Source organism: Nannobrachium achirus (genome assembly GCF_963921795.1).
Source record: "Nannobrachium achirus genome assembly, chromosome: 8".
Classification (NCBI taxonomy): domain Eukaryota; kingdom Metazoa; phylum Chordata; class Actinopteri; order Myctophiformes; family Myctophidae; genus Nannobrachium; species Nannobrachium achirus.
In genome coordinates, this window is record NC_137817.1 from 21,494,038 (window position 1) to 21,512,435 (window position 18,398).

General features: G+C 40.8%; 1 protein-coding gene across 1 annotated transcript in view; it reads right to left on the minus strand.

Annotated features, from left to right (window-relative positions):
• Positions 1-2,164: 2,164 nt before the first annotated feature.
• The window catches only part of rasa2 (RAS p21 protein activator 2), a 39,888-nt gene continuing 23,654 nt past the window's right edge, over positions 2,165-18,398 (minus strand). Inside the window, exons 6-24 of the mRNA XM_080732310.1 lie at positions 16,924-17,007; positions 15,383-15,455; positions 15,186-15,262; positions 14,529-14,630; positions 12,785-12,938; positions 12,251-12,399; positions 10,846-10,960; positions 10,465-10,539; positions 9,720-9,843; positions 8,541-8,647; positions 7,951-8,037; positions 7,373-7,450; positions 7,171-7,244; positions 6,829-6,935; positions 5,941-6,023; positions 4,852-5,060; positions 3,969-4,072; positions 2,659-2,839; positions 2,165-2,248 (exon numbers count right to left, since the gene is read on the minus strand). Coding sequence (XP_080588436.1) covers positions 2,218-2,248; positions 2,659-2,839; positions 3,969-4,072; positions 4,852-5,060; positions 5,941-6,023; positions 6,829-6,935; positions 7,171-7,244; positions 7,373-7,450; positions 7,951-8,037; positions 8,541-8,647; positions 9,720-9,843; positions 10,465-10,539; positions 10,846-10,960; positions 12,251-12,399; positions 12,785-12,938; positions 14,529-14,630; positions 15,186-15,262; positions 15,383-15,455; positions 16,924-17,007 — 2,014 coding nt within the window. The 3' untranslated portion in view covers positions 2,165-2,217. The remainder of the gene's footprint in view (positions 2,249-2,658; positions 2,840-3,968; positions 4,073-4,851; positions 5,061-5,940; positions 6,024-6,828; positions 6,936-7,170; positions 7,245-7,372; positions 7,451-7,950; positions 8,038-8,540; positions 8,648-9,719; positions 9,844-10,464; positions 10,540-10,845; positions 10,961-12,250; positions 12,400-12,784; positions 12,939-14,528; positions 14,631-15,185; positions 15,263-15,382; positions 15,456-16,923; positions 17,008-18,398) is intronic.

Below are 18,398 nucleotides of genomic sequence, written 5' to 3' on the forward strand. Positions count from 1 at the left end.
TTGTTTACAGTGTTAAGTCCTATAGAGACAGAACCATGATTAAATCAATGTGATTGTTCATCTGTTGGGTCATACAATTTGACTCCTAGAGTGGATTGCCGTACAAAAACAATGTATGGGGGCGTGGTTGTACTGTATGGCTTCTATGCAGCACTGGCTAGATGTTTGTGGTCGTGTTTATGATAGCGAAGACAAACTTGTGACTGACAGCACAGCGCATTGTAATAGGCTACAAAGTATGCCAGCCACAGAAAGTTAAAAACTTTTAACTTCAGCAAAAGAGCATGTTAAACAGGAGTAACTACTGTAGGAGTTTTACTTTTAACAAGTAGCTTTGGAGTGCTGTTGGACAAAGGTTCAAGGTACAATGGTCTGTGCCAATTCAGGGGCAATGATTGTTGGGAATGGGTTTAGAGACCTGGATATGACACGCCAATATGTGGTAGCCTGACCAACAAAGCTTCCTGTGTCAATTCATTATTAGGGATGGGACGATAAGCGACATTATCGTTTATCGTGATAAAAAACACTCATGATAATCGTATCGTGGAGATTTAATTTATTGTGATATCGTCCTCCGCCATGCACTGAGATCAATTCACCTTTTATTTGACGAGCTGCATATCCGGTACCACTTAAACCCTCTATAATTGGTAAAAGGTACTTACAATATACGTACTTGATGCAGTCCTTTTTTCACTCTCTATCAAACGTTTTTCCGAAAAATAGCAGATCTACAAGCTCACAACGCGTCGCAACTGTTCCGGCCCACGATAATGGATTTTAATTATCGTGATGATATCGTAAATTGCGATTTCTTGTGTCACAATAATCGTGATATGAAATGTTCATCGTCCCATCCCTGTTCATTATTCACATCAACGATAGCTGAGGAATAGACAGTGACGGTATGCAGACCCTTACAATGTCAATAGGATACAATGTGATGGAAACTGTGCCGATACCACAATAATTTTCACATTAACATCCAATTACAGACCACAATTACATGCAAACAGTGTCCACAACTGAGAGAAGAACCGGGTCCAATTAAACGGTCTACAACAATATAAAGGATGTTACCAAAAATGTACACAAGAACCAAATATATAATTTCTTTCCATTTTTAAAACCTCTGTATTCAAAATACATTAATATTCTTTTACCAAGGTAAACCTACAAAATTGTCTTTGGCATAGGAAAAATAGCTATTAAAATCAACAAGCTATGTTATCGTACAGGAAAGAAACAAGAACGTACACAAGATCATGCAACTGATCAATTATGGCCAATGCCGATACCATGTATCTAAATGTTTCTATCTGGATTGATCCAGATATTTAAAGTGCTTCTGCATTATTCCCTTACCACTTGATGTGGAGAAAAAAAAAGTTAAAAACACCCATCAACAAAGTAAGGCAGATTGTTTTTGTCAATTCAACTGTGAGAAAAACTACACTTTTGTTCAGGAATTACAGACAAAATAAAAATAACATTCCCTTTAAAAGAACGAATAATGATTATCAAGGACTACTGTAAGGAAGTGATGTACCTTAAAATAGCAACATCTTAAGATTGTGAAAGCATCATGGTGGCTGATGATAAAGATGAGTGAATAGAAGTATTTTTTAGCAGCCTATTCACGCACTGACATATTCTTCTTCAACTGGAGAAAAACAACAAAAAGGAAGAAGACATGATCGAAACTGTGCAAATCAAAAAGGACATAAAAGAAATGTCCTGCATCTCTAACATGGGATCTGCAGTGTGTCTTTGCAAGGGTTGAGCAGAGAGGGTGACAAGACCGCAAAAAGAAAGAACCACAGGCTCCTTCTCAAGCCCCATTCATACTTCGTCATGCAACACCACAAAGAATATCCGACCTAGGAGCTCACAACGCGGCGCGGATGCGACACGTACGTTTATAGGTTGCCTATTCTCAGCCGTTCTCGGTGCGCGATGGCACATGAATTAGGCTTCGGTGAAGACGGATTATGGGGAGGATCAGGTGATTATTTTGCCTCCCCACATGTAGGTGGTGGGGAAGGACTGAAGGGTATCACGCTTGGTTCTCCTGGTTCTCCTGGATGCACCATGTGAGCGCTCTCTCTGGGGTGACAGCGCAGGCATACCGATGTAGGATGGCGGTGCTGTGCACAGCGTACGGCCCCCCCTGCTGGTGTGGCTGTCTCAGGCCAAACCTGCCTGCACTGCTTATTAGGACGTTTTCCCCACTATTGGATTGTGCCTGCAACACAGGACAACAAAGATGTCTCTATTATCTTGTGTGGAGGAATGATGACGATTGTATTGTGATCCAATAGCATATTGTTGGTGTCGGGCAGAAAACGCTTTTCAAAAACATTACTATACTAGTAAATATTTAAAAAAGAAAAAACGATTCCAATGGATCCAATGTAATTATTATTTAGTCCCAAGCTCTTGTTGTATTTATACCCAGACAGCATGTTGTGATGTTGTAGATGGGCTATTTTTGCCACTTTTGTACAATAAAGTAGTGCGTTAAGAAAAAACAAATAGTTCAAATAAGGTATATAAGGTTTCTGCCCGATAGCAAAGATATACATAAAGTATGAAAAATATAATAAAGAGGGTACGGTAGAGCACTACGTCAGAGCACAATGCATCTCAACTCACAAGCTGCCATACTGTGCAGTGGGGTCACTTCTGATGTCGTGCTGAGCCTGCAGCTCCTCCATGGCGTTGCGGAGCTGCTTCAGGGTGCGGAAAGTCTCCTTTGGGTCCTGGATAGTGAACTTGGAATAGTCCTCCTGCTCCCCCTGGGGGCCTTGGTACACAGCTATGCTGGCACAGGCATCTAAGGGACAGGGAAAACACGGGCATGGAACGCACCATTTACATCATCACATCAGACCATCACACTGGTATCCACGTCATGAGCTAGACTTAACATCACACACACAGACACAGGCAAGAGCATGCATTATTATTATAATCACAACACATTGTGTTGCGACAAAATATATTCAGAGCCTGAAGATCGACTCTTTTCACCGAATGGGGTTCATATGCTTAATAGCCAAGACAGTCTGATTATAATGTAAATGCAACAACAAGGTACTGTACACATACTGTATATGCCTTTATGTGAAGAATATCAGAAAACAGAACCAAATAGCAGAACCTGAATGGGCTTTATTGGCATAGCAGTGGGGGTGGTTTTCTGGTGCCATTCATTTTCCCATAGAGATTTACACTATTTATATCCTAGCCTAGAATCAAGCCATTCAGGATCCTGGTGAAACATAACCATAGAACTTTTGATTCTGTGAAGAATCAAAGGTTTTATGGTCATGAATCATGATTCACCAGGATGCTGTATGTATGGCTTGATTATAGGCTTAAATAATTGATATAAATATTTTTGTAAATCTCTATGGTAAATATTAACACATTCCCCGCCATTTTAACATACCTTCGTACTCTACGGTGCCTCTGGTCTCCATAGACTTCCATGTAATTCATAGTGCACGGATCATGCACACCCATGCCTAGATATTGCACCACGTGTGTCCACATTGCTCACAGCTTTCAAACAAAAAAATCCGAATGGAAATCCGTTCAGGCATTCATGAGATAGAAGCCATTATGTTTTCCTAAAATGTAAACAAAGATGGCTGCCATGTTTGATAGATGGGGTTGCTATGGGGGTTAAACATGCAATTTCGCGATTTCTATCATGCCTACTACATTTTTTGGGGTCAGAATTTTTTTTTGAAAAAAAATCTTTTTTTTTTTTTTTTTTTTTTTCAAAATGGCGGAAATTCTCTGGACTATCGGGCCTGGCAGGGAAAGACATTGAAATAATCTCGGGACTATCGGGCCTGGCATGCAATGAGTTAATGGGCGATATATTTAGTGGCACCAGAAAACCACACCCACAACAATGCCCTATTGTTGTTATGTATTGAGATCCCTTAACTGACCTTCCATCTTCTGGAGCTTGGTATCATTTGAGGTGAGCAGGGAGAAGATTCTCTCTGTTTCCCGGTCACAGTCTATATCCAGCTGCAGGTTGGCCAGTAAGTTACTGCAGTAGAAGACACGAGACAGGGTTAACAAGATGGGAAGAACAGATCTTGATACCGTGCTCATTTGTTTAGAAGGAGAAAATCCCACTGTAACATATTGACTGATTGGTTGTACTACCTGCACTGTTAACACACGTGTTAATAAAGAATTCAGTTAAAGTTACACTAAAAGGATAACACAAAAAGCCCCAGGGGGCTTGTTTCCATTGTGGTCCATTGTACTCAATTCAAATGAGAAGTACATTTGGCCAACTATAAAAACCTGTACATGGTTTTGTATAAAATGTACAGTAGTACATTTAAGCAGAAGATGCAAAACTTTGAATCACTACTACTGAGTGGACTAGATCTAGATTTTGTGTGAATTCCAAATCGTATCCAGGGATTAAAAGTTTCGAAATCTTTGGCCCAGGGGAAAGTCAGAGGGAAGATTGAGACAATTGTAATGAATAAATTCAATGTAACTCTTTTCAAGTATTTTGTGGGAGCTATGTTGGCTTTGAGGTCTCAGTTCGAAATGGTTTTAGTACACCGCAAAAGAACAGTGGCTGCTCAAACTTCAAGTTTACTTTGTTTTAGCAAAAAACTAAATTGTCCAATGAGAGACTACAGAGTGCTCTTTTGGCACCATCCATCGGAGGATTTATGTCCATTAATCTTATGACGGCTTTAACCACATTGTCAATTGGATGTTGATGGAGATTACCGTTTATAATGTTTGCGCTCTATTTGACAACATGGATTTTTGTGCATTTTGTGTCAGGGGCCAAAGACTCACGTTGTGCATTCCTTGCATCCTGGAGCGCTGTCACTCAGGCTCTTGCAGCAGTGCCAAGCTCCAGCAGAGTAGATGGAGGGGTGGAAGGATGTGAGCCGTGCCTCATTACAGCGGCTGACCTGGCTCAGGACATCCATCCACTCGTTGGCTTCCACACAGTTTCCTGCTTGCACATACAGTGGCTTCTCGGTATGGACCACTTGGAACATCTGACCCAATTCAGAAATAGGGAAATCTTAATGACCACACATACAGTATATTTGTTTCACTTGGAAAGATCTATGGCAGGGGTCGGCAACCCAAAATGTTGAAAGAGCCATATTGGACCAAAAAAAAACAAAACAAATCTGTCTGGAGCCGCCAAAAATTATAAAAGCCTTATATCAAAACTTCGTTTTGTATTTATCATTAAAAAAAATGAACAAAACTAGTGAAAACAGCCGATCTACAAGCACACAACGCCTCGCACCGCGAGGCGTTGTGCCCGAAAGTGACGATAAAAAATCATTAAAACAAAAACAAAACATTTTCCCCCATATCTTTTTCCATTTTCAAACATTTTTGAAAAAGCTCCAGGAAGCCACTAGGGCGGCGCTAAAGAGCCGCTTGCGGCTCTAGAGCCGCGGGTTGCTGACCCCCGGTCTATGGCAACGTTACTCAAACACATGTAGCTTCTGTCCTACTCCTCCAGCCCAACAGTCCCTGCTGACAGGTGGCGCCAGGCCCGTAGGAGTACATGCTGTGATATCACCCTCCCCACCAGGCTTCCCTCCTCCAGAAGGAGGAGGGAAGCCTGGTGGTCCAGAAGATTTAATTCTAAAAGACAATTTGGCAATGCCATCGAGTTATTTTGCCCCATATTTTAGGACGATTATTCATTGTCAAGGAATGACATTGGTATGTATACCAACTATCAATGGTTGATTACATCGCTGAATCTAGTTATACATGAACTTTAGGTTGCCCCGGCTTTTTTCCGACTGTTTGCACAATGCATTGCGGTTATGGTACTACCAATCCAGGAGCCACAACCCATTTTATTACTTGTAGGTGAAGAAATGCCCATTATCTGTAAATTACAATACTTACATTTTTGCGGTTAAAGGCACTTTCATCCAGCTTCTCCACTGCACGAATATTCTTCACATTAATAGTGCAGAGGGCCTCTTTTCCTACAGATAACAAAAAATAAGAAATGTTGAGACTCTTATACTGTAGACCAGGGGTTCCCAAACTTTTTTGGCTCAGGGCACCCCTATAAATATTTTTTTCATCCGAGGCACCCCTACATTATAATTTTCAATCCCAGCACTTTATATTTATAGCATATCGTCGTTGTCGGGTGGAAACCTTGTATGTCCAAAACCGTTCATTTTGTATTTATCATCTATAACATGTACTAAACTAGTGAAAACAGCCGATCTACAAGCACACAACGCCTCGCGATGTGTGCTTGTAGATCGGCTGTTTTCACTAGTTTTGTGCAACAGTCTTGTATGATGAAGCAGGGCTTTGCTTTACCAAAAGACGTACACATTTGAAACTTGGAGATACGAGGTTTCATGTGTCCAAATAAATTCCAAATATTATCAAATGATCTCGCGGCACCCCTGGACTGCCGTCACGGCACCCCAGGGTGCCCCGTCACCCACTTTGAAAACCCCTGCTGTAGACCGAGTCCTAGCAGTAGCAATGTTTGTTTGGCAACATGTCTTGATCAGGAATTGTAAACATGCTAAGCATGTGGTAGCAGACATTTACTTAGTATATGAACTAATATCTTAGTATATGAATTAATATCTATCCCTGTGAATCCACAGCAAGGAGAAGAACATTTCCCCACGTGGCAACATCGTTTTTTACATTGTGAATTGCAAACCCTCCTTTATAAATTCAACTTCTGTACTTTGAAGTTTGGCTCAGCAGGGAAGGGGATGTGCTTAAAATTGATAACAAACTGAGAAGAGGTTGTCTCACCTCTATTTTTGTGGTAGGAAAGCTCCCGGTTGGTTAACTTGAGCCACCTCTTCTTGAAGTTCTTCTTGCCAATGCGTTTTCTCCCCTGGGCTCGTTTATGCACCTCCCTATGGACAGACATAGTGTGGGGTGAGGAAAGCAATGTAGAGTAATACGTTGCACACATTCACAGCTGGAAACTGTCTATTGTTGATAAAGTTTACAATACAAGTGGCAATGAGTCTTCAATTAGAGCATATTGACCATATTCACTCAACAGCCGGGGATGCCACCATTTGAATATGGTCAATGGACTTCTCTTCACTTTGCACCCTAGTCTTTCCTCAGATCTTAGCCACTCACCCTTCCTTCAGAACAACAGAGTCCTCCACCCCATGGGACTCTTTGCTGACATTGGAGGTAATCTCGTCAAGAAACTGAAATAAAGAAGAGAGAAAAAGACGAGAGAAAAAAAAAGAAAATTTGACACTAAGAAAATGTAGATGGCAAAAAAAATGAGTACGCACTATCCAACGATTAAAAAGTTAATTGTTAAATAAAATACCTTTTTAACTTGTTCGATACACTTTTCTTCTTGGAATGATTTAAAGAAGTCATACATGTAGGTTTCTTTGAAACTAGACTGCAGAGAGAGAACACAATAAATTAATTCCATGGGGACAAATCTGTGGACAAACTGCATTATTGCGACCGTCAGGTAGCAGTTACTATCAAAACCTACACCGGCTGTCAGTCTGTCATATCACGTCACTTTTCCCCTACTCGTATCTCCGCCACCGTTGCCCCGATCCATGCCAAACTTTGCACACACACTCCTTGGCTGCGAAACCACAACCCCTCATTTCTCACATGGCCCTGTTCTAGCGCCATCATGAGGCCGATTCTTGCAAGACACATTTTTGGACACTGCTCCTACAGATTTTGCCTTAAAATCATGCAAAGTAGTACACAGTATCTCTAAAGTCATGTCATCAACATGGATCTGTCCCATTTCCCATATTCCTTCCTGATTGGCTACCATTGCCTTCTAAAGTTTGTGTATGCGACCTGACGGTCGCTTATCTCCCGATTTAGGGAGTCTTACTGTTTTTTTTTAGCAGCTGCATTCTCTTAAGCTCTTACCAGTTTATTTTTGGACAAACTGCCCCAGCTGCCCAGAGTCTGGATGGTCTTAGAGATGAGGGTGAGTGTGCGTGAAATCTCAGGATCCTAGAAAGAAGTTAAGGGAGCAATGTCAACCAAGAGCAGGTCGATGTTATGTGACTGAAACAAATGTAATGCTCATTTAGAAGTATACATTGGTTTGGTTTGTTATTATGATGTATGCATTCCATATTTTAGTTCAGTGTCAGTTGTTTAAGCTTGATTGATGACTTGTTGCATGCTATATGAATACACTTAATTTACTGCATATTCCTTTTTTTTCATGGTGGATTTGAGACTGGGAGCATTCACACTGAGATTTCTGATGTGAACAATAGATGTTTTCCACTGGATTTCAAAGCACCATGCCTGTTTGCCAGATCAGTAATATTGCTGCATAATGGTTTGACTAGTTAGACGTTTGCTTGTTTGCGTTGCAATGTCAGATTGAGATAAGCCAATAATTTACTTCATTAGAATTAAATAGCACCATAACAAACTGCTGCTCTACAACAGAACCTCTAAAACATTGATGCAGAGAAATATTTCATATGATTTCCTGCACTCACAGGATGATGAGGACGGAGCTGGAAGGAGTGCGGAGAGAGAACAGCCACAGCGAAGAACCGCAGGAATACAAAGCTGCTAACAGCCGAGTACTGCACGTGTGGATCAGCTTAGGAGAGGAGGAGAGTGAAAGATGAACATTGTGTATTGGATTCAAAAACATCATTTAGCGGACCAATTTTCCTCAGCAAAAGACCTCTTTTCATCAAATCAAAAACAGATATATCTCAATATTTTATTTAAAAATAGAACTATGGTAAATGTGTTCTACACAGTAATTTAGTTTTTTGTCCTCTTTCGTCTTTAAAAGGGGAGGACCACCCATGTTTAACATTGAACTTAAAGCACCTGCTGTTGATAATGGGTGGAGCTCCCCCTGGTGGATGTATGGTACTACAACATACAATACATACTGTAGGTTTAGGAGCTCGAATCTTCATTAACAATTTGTATTTATTAATTAATATGTTTATTTGATATGGACAGCGCATTAATAAACACACACATGCAATGTTGAGTAAATACACTGGATTTAGCAAGAATGCTTCCATCCATAGTACAAATGACTAGTAGGAAGTAATCATTCACATTTTAAAAGAAGCATTCGAGTTGATTTGATTATATTTAGAGTTTTACAATGCAGGTCATTCAGAGCATGACATGTTACAGTTAGATGGAATCCCTGCAATATCAGAAAAAAGGACACATGAACCAAGGACAGTCTAGCATTATGACAGCAGTATGTAAACAATGTTATGACACTATATATGTACTTTTAAGTAAATTAATCCAAGTCTGTATGTATTTACATACTTGAGGCAAAAAGTACTGTGCAGAGAGTGATAAATAGAGGTAAATAAATGACTCAAGCCCTTTGCACACAGGACAATTGCGTTTTTTTCTTTTTTTTTCGTTTGCTGCATGAATAAAACGCATTGGATTTGGTGTGCAATGCTGTGCGGAATCGGCGCTGTGGATCCCAAAAGGAGTCATAAAAGGAGTGATGAGTTTTTTACCGCATGCGTCAAGACGCACGTATCGAACTGGGTTCGATAGAGAGAAAAAAACGCACGGCCGCAGCCACTCGTCACACGGCCGTTTTATCTGTGCGGATAAACGCGCCTGTGTGCAAAGACCTTAAGTCAGATAGGAAGGTAAATATTACTGTTTGTAAAACTCACCTGGGAAACGTTTAGATGCCATGTGTCTCAGCGACCTGAAGATGTCACACATAAGAGGAGGACAGGATGCACTGGACTGGGTGATGGAGGAGAAGATCTTTTGGACATAACCCTGGAGGTTTTCCTGAAGTGAAGACCACACACATTTAGTATAACTCCTTTAGTGAAAACATTCTAGTGACCACCTCTTTATTCCCCATGGTACTGTTAAATGCCTTAGGATGAAAACTGTAACAGCTTCACACAAACACGGTGTAGCACCAGACACAGACGTTCAGCCCAACCGTCAAAGTAAGTCAATATGTTTAGTTCTAAACTGTTACAGACAGCCATATTATTATCATTATTTTATATTTTGTTAAAGTGTATATTTATGATGATGGGTTGGAATGTGCTTTTATTGTTTGAGACTTGTATTATATTATTATTATTTATTATAATACATGCACTGTAGTCACATGCTACACAAGTGCTACTATAATAGATACCAATAGTAACTAACACTTATCCAAATGTGTGTGTATTTTGTCTGTAGCTGGTAATATGTCAACTCATGAAGTCAGTATCGGGTAACCAGCGATTATTCAGATGTCCAATTAGTTCTAAAGATCATATTTGGCTTATAAAACACACAAACTGGCAAGTGGATTTTGGAACGGGCCACTGTGGGCTGTGGATGAGCAGACTCCTGCTCAGATTGTGCAAGATATCCAACATCCTACTGATACAATGCAAGATGATTTACCTTGTTGACTTCCACGTTATCTCCTTCCTTCAGTTTGATAGGGTCAATCTCACATGTTCTATTGTATTCACAGATCTACAAAAATATGAAATGGGAAAGAGTGAAAGCACATAATTTATTGGTAGGCCAAATCAGATGGCAGATTTATTTTTACACTTGAAATTAGAATGGATGAAAGGTTAAAAGAGTAAACAAGCCAGTGTTTTATTGGCTTGACATTTTTCTAGGGCAATAACAGGGTAATTTAATCAAAAGGATTACCATAGAAGTTGCACCATATGATGCGACATGCAGTCGTTCAAAATGCATGCCCTTTCTTAATACCTGGGTTGGAATTTTCAGTGCCAATACCTAATTTATTACAAGATTCAGTGCTTATACCTCATCTATTACAGGCTTCAGTGTAACAGTCAGGTAACTCTTCCCCACGATTTTCATCATGTCATCAATGCAGCGGGCTGCCAGTGAGTTGCCGCGAAATATGGTGTTGGCCTCCCTGAACAGACAAGGATATACAGATATGTGTCACAGGAACATACGTAGAGCGGAACATTGAAACAATTTTCCAAATGACTGTCATTTCTTTTATGCGCTTTTTAGTTACTTGGGCTATGGATTCAGTTAGGATTGACAAATTACTTTAGGTAAAAATAATATGACACATATTGCAATCAGGGCTTTAGGAAGGACCTCCCGCCCCTCCAGTGCCAATAAAAGTAGGACTGGGGAGCTGTAATTACATTTTAGGACAAATTGTGGATGCTAGTTAAAAATAAAAATAAAGGCACCGGTGGACTCCTGATGGACAGTCTAAAGGGGGTTCCACACTAGGCGCGGTTGCCGTCGGGGCTGCCGCTAGGATCAGCGGTGGCCGCACCGCGGTGAGACACAAACACACTCGCTCAGTGAGTAAACACCGCACGGTATTTCACAAAGATGAACACAATCCATTTCTCACCGCCCGCGTACGCATGCACAAACGAGCACGCTCGCGGTGGATTTCACGGGGGCCGCGCCCGCTCGCCTCGCCGCCACAAAACTTTGCTGCGTGGCCGAAAAAAGAAAAAAAGCCGCCCGCCTCTCATTGAAAATGAATTGCTAGGAGGCGGTGACCGCCCGTAGTGTGTAACCCCCTTAAAATGAATTGCTAGGAGGCGGTGACCGCCCGTAGTGTGTAACCCCCTTAAGAAGGTGCATAGCTTGTGTGTGATAGAGAGAGCCTGAGTGCTTCAGATTTATATGGTTGTGTGGTCAAAAGAGAGAGTCCGAGAAGGTGCGTAGGTTGCGTGTGGTCGAGACAGACTTGAGGCAAAGACACTGTATGTACAGGCCATTTGTCAGTGAATACATACTACTGTGGTTTGAGCAGTGTGGTTTCAGCCCAAGGTTTCACCTTATCACCTGCAGTTCATAGCCTAAATCCCCCCCCCCCCCCCCCTAGCTACGGAATGTAGAACTGTACACATTATCAGACAATCAGATAGCAAGATTGTGTGATTATACCAACTTATTTTATAATGATCTTCTAATTGCTTTTATGAGGTTTTATTTATGTTAAAGGTTACGCTATGTTTTTAAACTAATGATCATGTAGAAAGACTGCTTGTACTTCGGGATGTTTCAGGAGGACGGTGAAGAAAGGTTAGAGGGCTGATTGAAAGACAAATATACTTGCATGTTTTGTGTATATACAGGTATGTGCATGTGAACGTGCCACTGGAGACTTGGTGTGTATGTGTGCCCATAACACCATGTACACTACATGCACATGCGTGTTTTAACTCACTGCGTGTTCTCCAGCTCCAGGGCGGCAACAGCAGAGACAAAGGGCACAAGACGGTTGTGGTGGAGCAGCAATCTGACCACAGGCAGCACAGCCTCGTACCGCTCCCTACAGATGTCCCCCAAGATGTGTGCTGCTGACGCCGAAATGGGCTTATGACACAGCGAGAGAGTGAGAGTGAGTGAGAGAGGACCAAAAGGAAAGAAAGTTGTTAGATTGTGAACAAATGTGAAATGTAGAGAAGAATGAGTAACTGCCCAAGGGAAATACCAAAACTAATTCTCACCATAATATGAATATTCCAAAACAGCTTCATTATACCATTTTATTTTTCTACAGGTTTCTGGGCCTATAATTGTTATTAATTGCCGTTTTATGTTGCGGTCTTGTTACTCTTACTCACACTGATTGTAATGCTTCTGTTTTAAACATTTTAAAGTACTTTGTGTCATTGTTAAGAAAGGTGTTATTAGTATAATTATTATATTAATAATACTAATATAATGATGGTGTAGCTACCTGTTGCAAGCTTGTTACCTTGACATCTGGAGACTTGAGCAGCAGGTTGCAAAGTGGAGTGTAGCAGGCAGATGGCAGCACTGTGTCCTCCGTATAGGTCACATTGAGACGCAGGGACCCCAGATCATCTGATTTGGACTTGTTCCCATTCCCTTTGGGCTGGAGGAGATACCTATGGTTTACAAGAAGACAAAACAATGAGTCGGTGCACTGTAGTGAGAAATGACATATAGGACCTTAGTCTGAAACCACCAAGGCACACGGATGAAGGTTGTCCTCTGATGTAACTAAATCAAACTGAAGCGCTATCTAAACCAAACTGAAGTGATCTGATATACTTTAACAAATCCAAAGTGAACGATCAATCGTGATACTGTCCCAATATGAAGGATTGTACTTCAAGTATTTGCATTGGTTATATGCAATGCAGTTATTTAAAAAATCTCCAAATTGTTTCCTACACTATATTGTCACCGGCAGTCACCAGACATATCAGTAGATCTCCAATTGTCTGACTAAGCAAGACTTATGATGGCTATTGTTCTAGTGAGAGAATGGGTGGCAATGAACAAAAACAAATGTGGGCCAGAGTAAAAGGAGCATGAACCCAGTGTTTGTTCGTCTTGCAACCAGGACGTTTAGATGTGATCTGTGGAGCACAAAAATTATTAAATGAGAAAATGCAAAGGGAGCGGAATTTCCACAGGGAATGTAGAGTACATTAGTTTACAACATTGTTTGATGGGGAGTTGGAACTCAACTCTGCAGTGCTTCAAGAGCTCCAAAGAGGCTGTTCCATCTGCAATCGTGGTGCACATTGTGTGTCAATAGATAGCAAGAACTGATCTAATGAAGCTGTGTGTCCCGTGCAGTCCATGTTCCTGTGATGCTCTCCAACCTCAACAGACAGGACATGAGGTGCTGTCGCTATGCAAACTGCTGCCCACACAGATACCTCACAGACCTCATTTTGCAATATCTCATATCATCTCAACTGCCTGGATGGACTGACAGATGGAATAGGACGAACGCATATGCACACAGGCGTGCATGCGCACATGCAGTTTACATAACACCAGCAGGACACAGTGATCAAAGCAGTCAGGACACAAAATGAAGCAACAGGCAAGAAAATATTTAGAGTTAACAGTAACACATTCCTACCACTATAAATATACTGGGTAAATAAGATCAAATATGATGGCAGTGAACTTTTGCTGCCAATGAGGGCATGTGAAAACACCCAAAAAACAAAACTCACGGAAAGTTATGCTAATTATAATTATTTCTTTTGCAGGAAAAAATCCGGAACTGCAATGAAAACATGCCTTAACTTTAGCCTATTTTGTGCAGATCTTGGCATGTTTTATGAACAACTGAACACGTGAAGTTGCCATTTCGCCAACTATTATATAGGCCTATGTCCGTTCTCTCACTCTGCTGTAATTTGAGACACTGGTGCAGCCTACTGGCGATCTTTATTTATTTTTTTCTCTCTCTGGCTTTTCGGGCTTTCGGGTCCTAAATTATGATTATTGATAGGGTCGGGCTGGGCTTCGGGCCGGCCCACTAGGGCCCAGTTAGGGCCGGGCCTTAATTTTCAGGCCCGTTGAGAACTCTAATGCTTTGATCATGAGATAAATTATAAATATAAACCAATGCTATAATTCAATATGATAATTTAACAGAAAACACACAAGCCAACACAAAAGGGGAGACAGAGAGTAACAGACTAGAGAGGTTCTTTTAAAATGGTCCTTACCAGGCCTTGTGGATGTGGTCATTTCGCAAGATCTTCACAGATACCCGTGTCTCTCCGAGAAACACGTCCTGAGCCAGATTACCATTGTTCCATAAATCAACTCTGCAGAATGTGTGGAAAAGGTGAATTTAGTACATCAAATTGCAGTAACATTGTTTCAGACCATATCTGCTGGAATGTAATTTTGTAGCTCTGTACAGCATGACCAAACCGTTTATCAATGCACACACATAAAATCAAAAACTAAAACACAAATAAAAAAGTCAAGACTCCTGAGTTAATCGCCCTTACCTGCTTTAGATATAAAAGCAAATACACTGCAAACCTCGTGCAATGAAACCAACTCAAATCAAACCTCAAAACCATGCATGGGAGTTTACCTTTAACCCTGTCTAGCCTTACCCAGTAAGCTATGAGTCCACCTTGAGGGGAGATCTAAGAGACAAGCCTCACAAATCCTTAACCAAAACAAAACAAAACAACGCTCTCTATGAGTTAAGGCAGAACATGTGACATTCACCATTTGAACTTTAAACTCTTTGACAAACTGTCAAGCGTCAACTGTCAAGCCAGCCAGGGAAAGAGATGGTTGAAGAAGGACAAATAATAAAGGTATGGGTGTGAAAATTAGGAGTTTTATATTGGTGGATAACATACTTGATCTCTAGTTTCTCAATGTCCTCCTCTTCAACTTGAAAATGGGACTTTTTTGAGTAGCTGCTGGACCGTGTCACCTTCGGATGGAGAACATGTTGAACATAAGTTTAATTTTAATCGATTCTATCAACCGAGTCCATTTCAGTTAAATATGTACTACTATTCAGACACCACACAAAGAAACAGGTAAAATGTACCTCAAAGAAGAAGGTTTCCTCAAAAAGCGGGTTGCTGGTTTTCTTCTTTACTTTTGTTTTCTTCTGGTCTGACCTGGGAAACGAGATGGAAGACTGATTTATTTACCGTTGAGCAAAAAAACAATTGTGTGTGTACCGTCCCTTTCCCATATCGAATACATAACTGTCAAAGGACATTGGCCTCCTTCATGGAGAAGTTCTGTATGGTGTCTGTTCCAACATTAGATGAGTGGTTAGGGTAATGCTACAGTAATGCTCACGCTTGGGCATTTGGGGATGATAAAAAAAAATCCTCCTTGGGACACAGATGTTTATTTTATTTTATGTTTTACACTTGGAAAATGTCACCTGGGTTGAATTCATATCACTGGTGATGTGCAATGACCCACCATAAAAGAAGCGATCTGACAATAATAGTCGTGAACAATTCCAATGTCTCAGAGTGCGCATCCTAGGACTTGCAGTTCTATACCTTAAAGGAGCTATAGTCAACTTTTTCATTGTAGGGCCGACACTTTGTTTACATCCTAGTCTATAGACTAGAATGTAAACAAAGTGTCGGTCTGACAATGGCCAAAATTATTATTTTATCATTATTTTACGCTTTTTGTGGTCATTTTTGAGTAGAAACACATATGAAGCTTATTTTTTTATAAAATATTTTCAAAACATTATTTTTATTTTAGCATCTGTTTTTCAAGAAAAAGTTGACTATAGCTCCTTTAACATAAACGTATATACCATTGTGTTGTTCGTCAAAATGAACAGATCTACAAGCTATTAACACACCGCGATGCAACGCGTTGTCAGCTTGTAGATCTGTTATTTTTGCATGCAGGTCCCTCCCCCTTTTAGCTGGCTCCTGTAGGCAACACAGCGGCAGTAGCAATCAATGGACTGATTTATTCCCTATAGAATTCTCTGGAACGGTTTTGGATATATCAAAACCGACAGGATGCAAACAAAGTTTATTTGCAAAGTTTGCAACAACAATGTTGGTACATCACTCGACGTTACATTAAACGAAACGGGGTCTCTCTCAACAGTATATGTATGTATTTATGCATGTATGTGTACGTATGACGTATCCATCTACATGTGTACCTGTCTGTAACAGTATCTGTCTGTCAGTGAATTTGGGTGCTCAAATCAAATCTAAAAGCGCTCAAATTTCTCTACATATCCACCTTCATATACTGTAGATGTCTTTTCCTTCTTTACATAACTGACAGAAGGATGCAAGATTTAATTTAAGGACTGGAGATCAAGTTTTCACACTCTTGTTTGGTCAATAACCGAAACAAGTTTTACTTATCCCCATTTATCTCTTCATTTTTATGAAATTGTCCTGCAGTCTCCTTTTAGTATTGTTAACAATTTAGGCCACCTGCCCCTTGCAGGTAGCAAGGGACACTACCAAACTGAAATTCAAAATCAGATCAATTAAATCTTAATTCTGGTTTCATAATCAGAATGGGTCTCTTGACGTCCTGGTCCCATAAACAAGTAGAATCAGTTCACTTTGTTTTCAAGAAGGTTACCTGGCAGGTCCAACGAGTGATACGGTGGCGTAGGGGTCACAGTTCTGCCCACTTATCAAAGGCAAACCCTGACATTCAATTATCCTGTGAGGTGGGGGAGACAGGGAAAGGATGAAATATTTATATAATTAATAGATAAAACACTCACTTTTTCTCACTTATGTTCTTTACTGCCGTCTTAAATGGATTGTAATGGGACCTTCTAATACAAAAATATCCCAACCAAAAGTTGGGTTTGGGAACAACTAGGGAAGAACAGACTCTTGCAACCGTTGCTTTCAGTTTGTGTCTTCCAACCGGCTGTTCCTTCTCCAACAGGGAGCTCGCTCAGTGTTTCAGGTAACAACAAACAACCATTGTAGGCACCTTGAACAGGATATGGCTGATTAAAGTGAAACCACCAGAGAATCATAACAAGCCCATCCTCTCACTTAGTGAGGTCAGAGACAAGGAATAGCGAAATGGCAGGATGTTTGTGTATCATTTGCCTGGGTGTCATGACGATATCATTCTCTGTAGAGCACTCTCTCTCTCTCACACACTCTCCTGTCCTCCTCATACAGTGAACTGGGCATTAAGAAGCACATTTTGTGCATTTCACAAAGTAGAAGCCTTAGAATTAGTCAGCACTGCCATGTGTGGCTATGCCGATGTAAAAGACTGTTGAGTGTATCACTCAATAAAAAATAAATAAAAACAATACTCATCATCAAACTGGTTTAATTAACACTTTCCCAGCCTGGCCAGAATGGCTTGTCTGTGGACTAGCCGGACATTTCTATTATTGTATTATGATCTGAGACATAATATTATGATTATAAGCATCAGCGCGCCCCCCGTCCTTCTAGAATGGCACCGTTCTTTTTTTTCTTTCGGTCCCCCGTCGTAAACTCACCACAATTGTCTTCATCTGCATTGGCATATAGTGGGGATTTTGGCCGAGTCGTCTTCCCCCCCGTGCGCTTCGCGTGCACATCGAGGTAAGCGAATGTAATCCACTCCGTATGAAGTGCCCATGTCAACTTTTATCTGATCAAAAACATCACGGACAGATGCTATGCTAACGCCTCCTCCTACAATGAAAGTGAACGGGATTTTGGCTATAGAGAACGAAAAGCTACCAGAAGCACTTCCGGTTCAAAGTGTTTAGAAAATGATCCTTTTAGATCAGTCGAAGAAGAGACGGAGGACAGCTGCCGATCGTTTTTTCTTTTTTTTGATAATTATCATTTATTCCGGTTTTAATGACCTAATACGGAAAATTCCGGTCGGCTAATTTGAGTACAGAAGAAGTACGGTTTAATCCGGTTTTAATATTAAGTGGCTCCACGTGGCTGAGAAAGAGTTAAGTTAAGGAGTCTCACAAATCAGATCAAAGAAACACTGTCATGTCTGTGCATTAATACTGTACGCACAAATGGAAAAAGCGGAGGACGTGCAGGTGACAGTTGAAGTGAGAGATACAGTGACAGTGA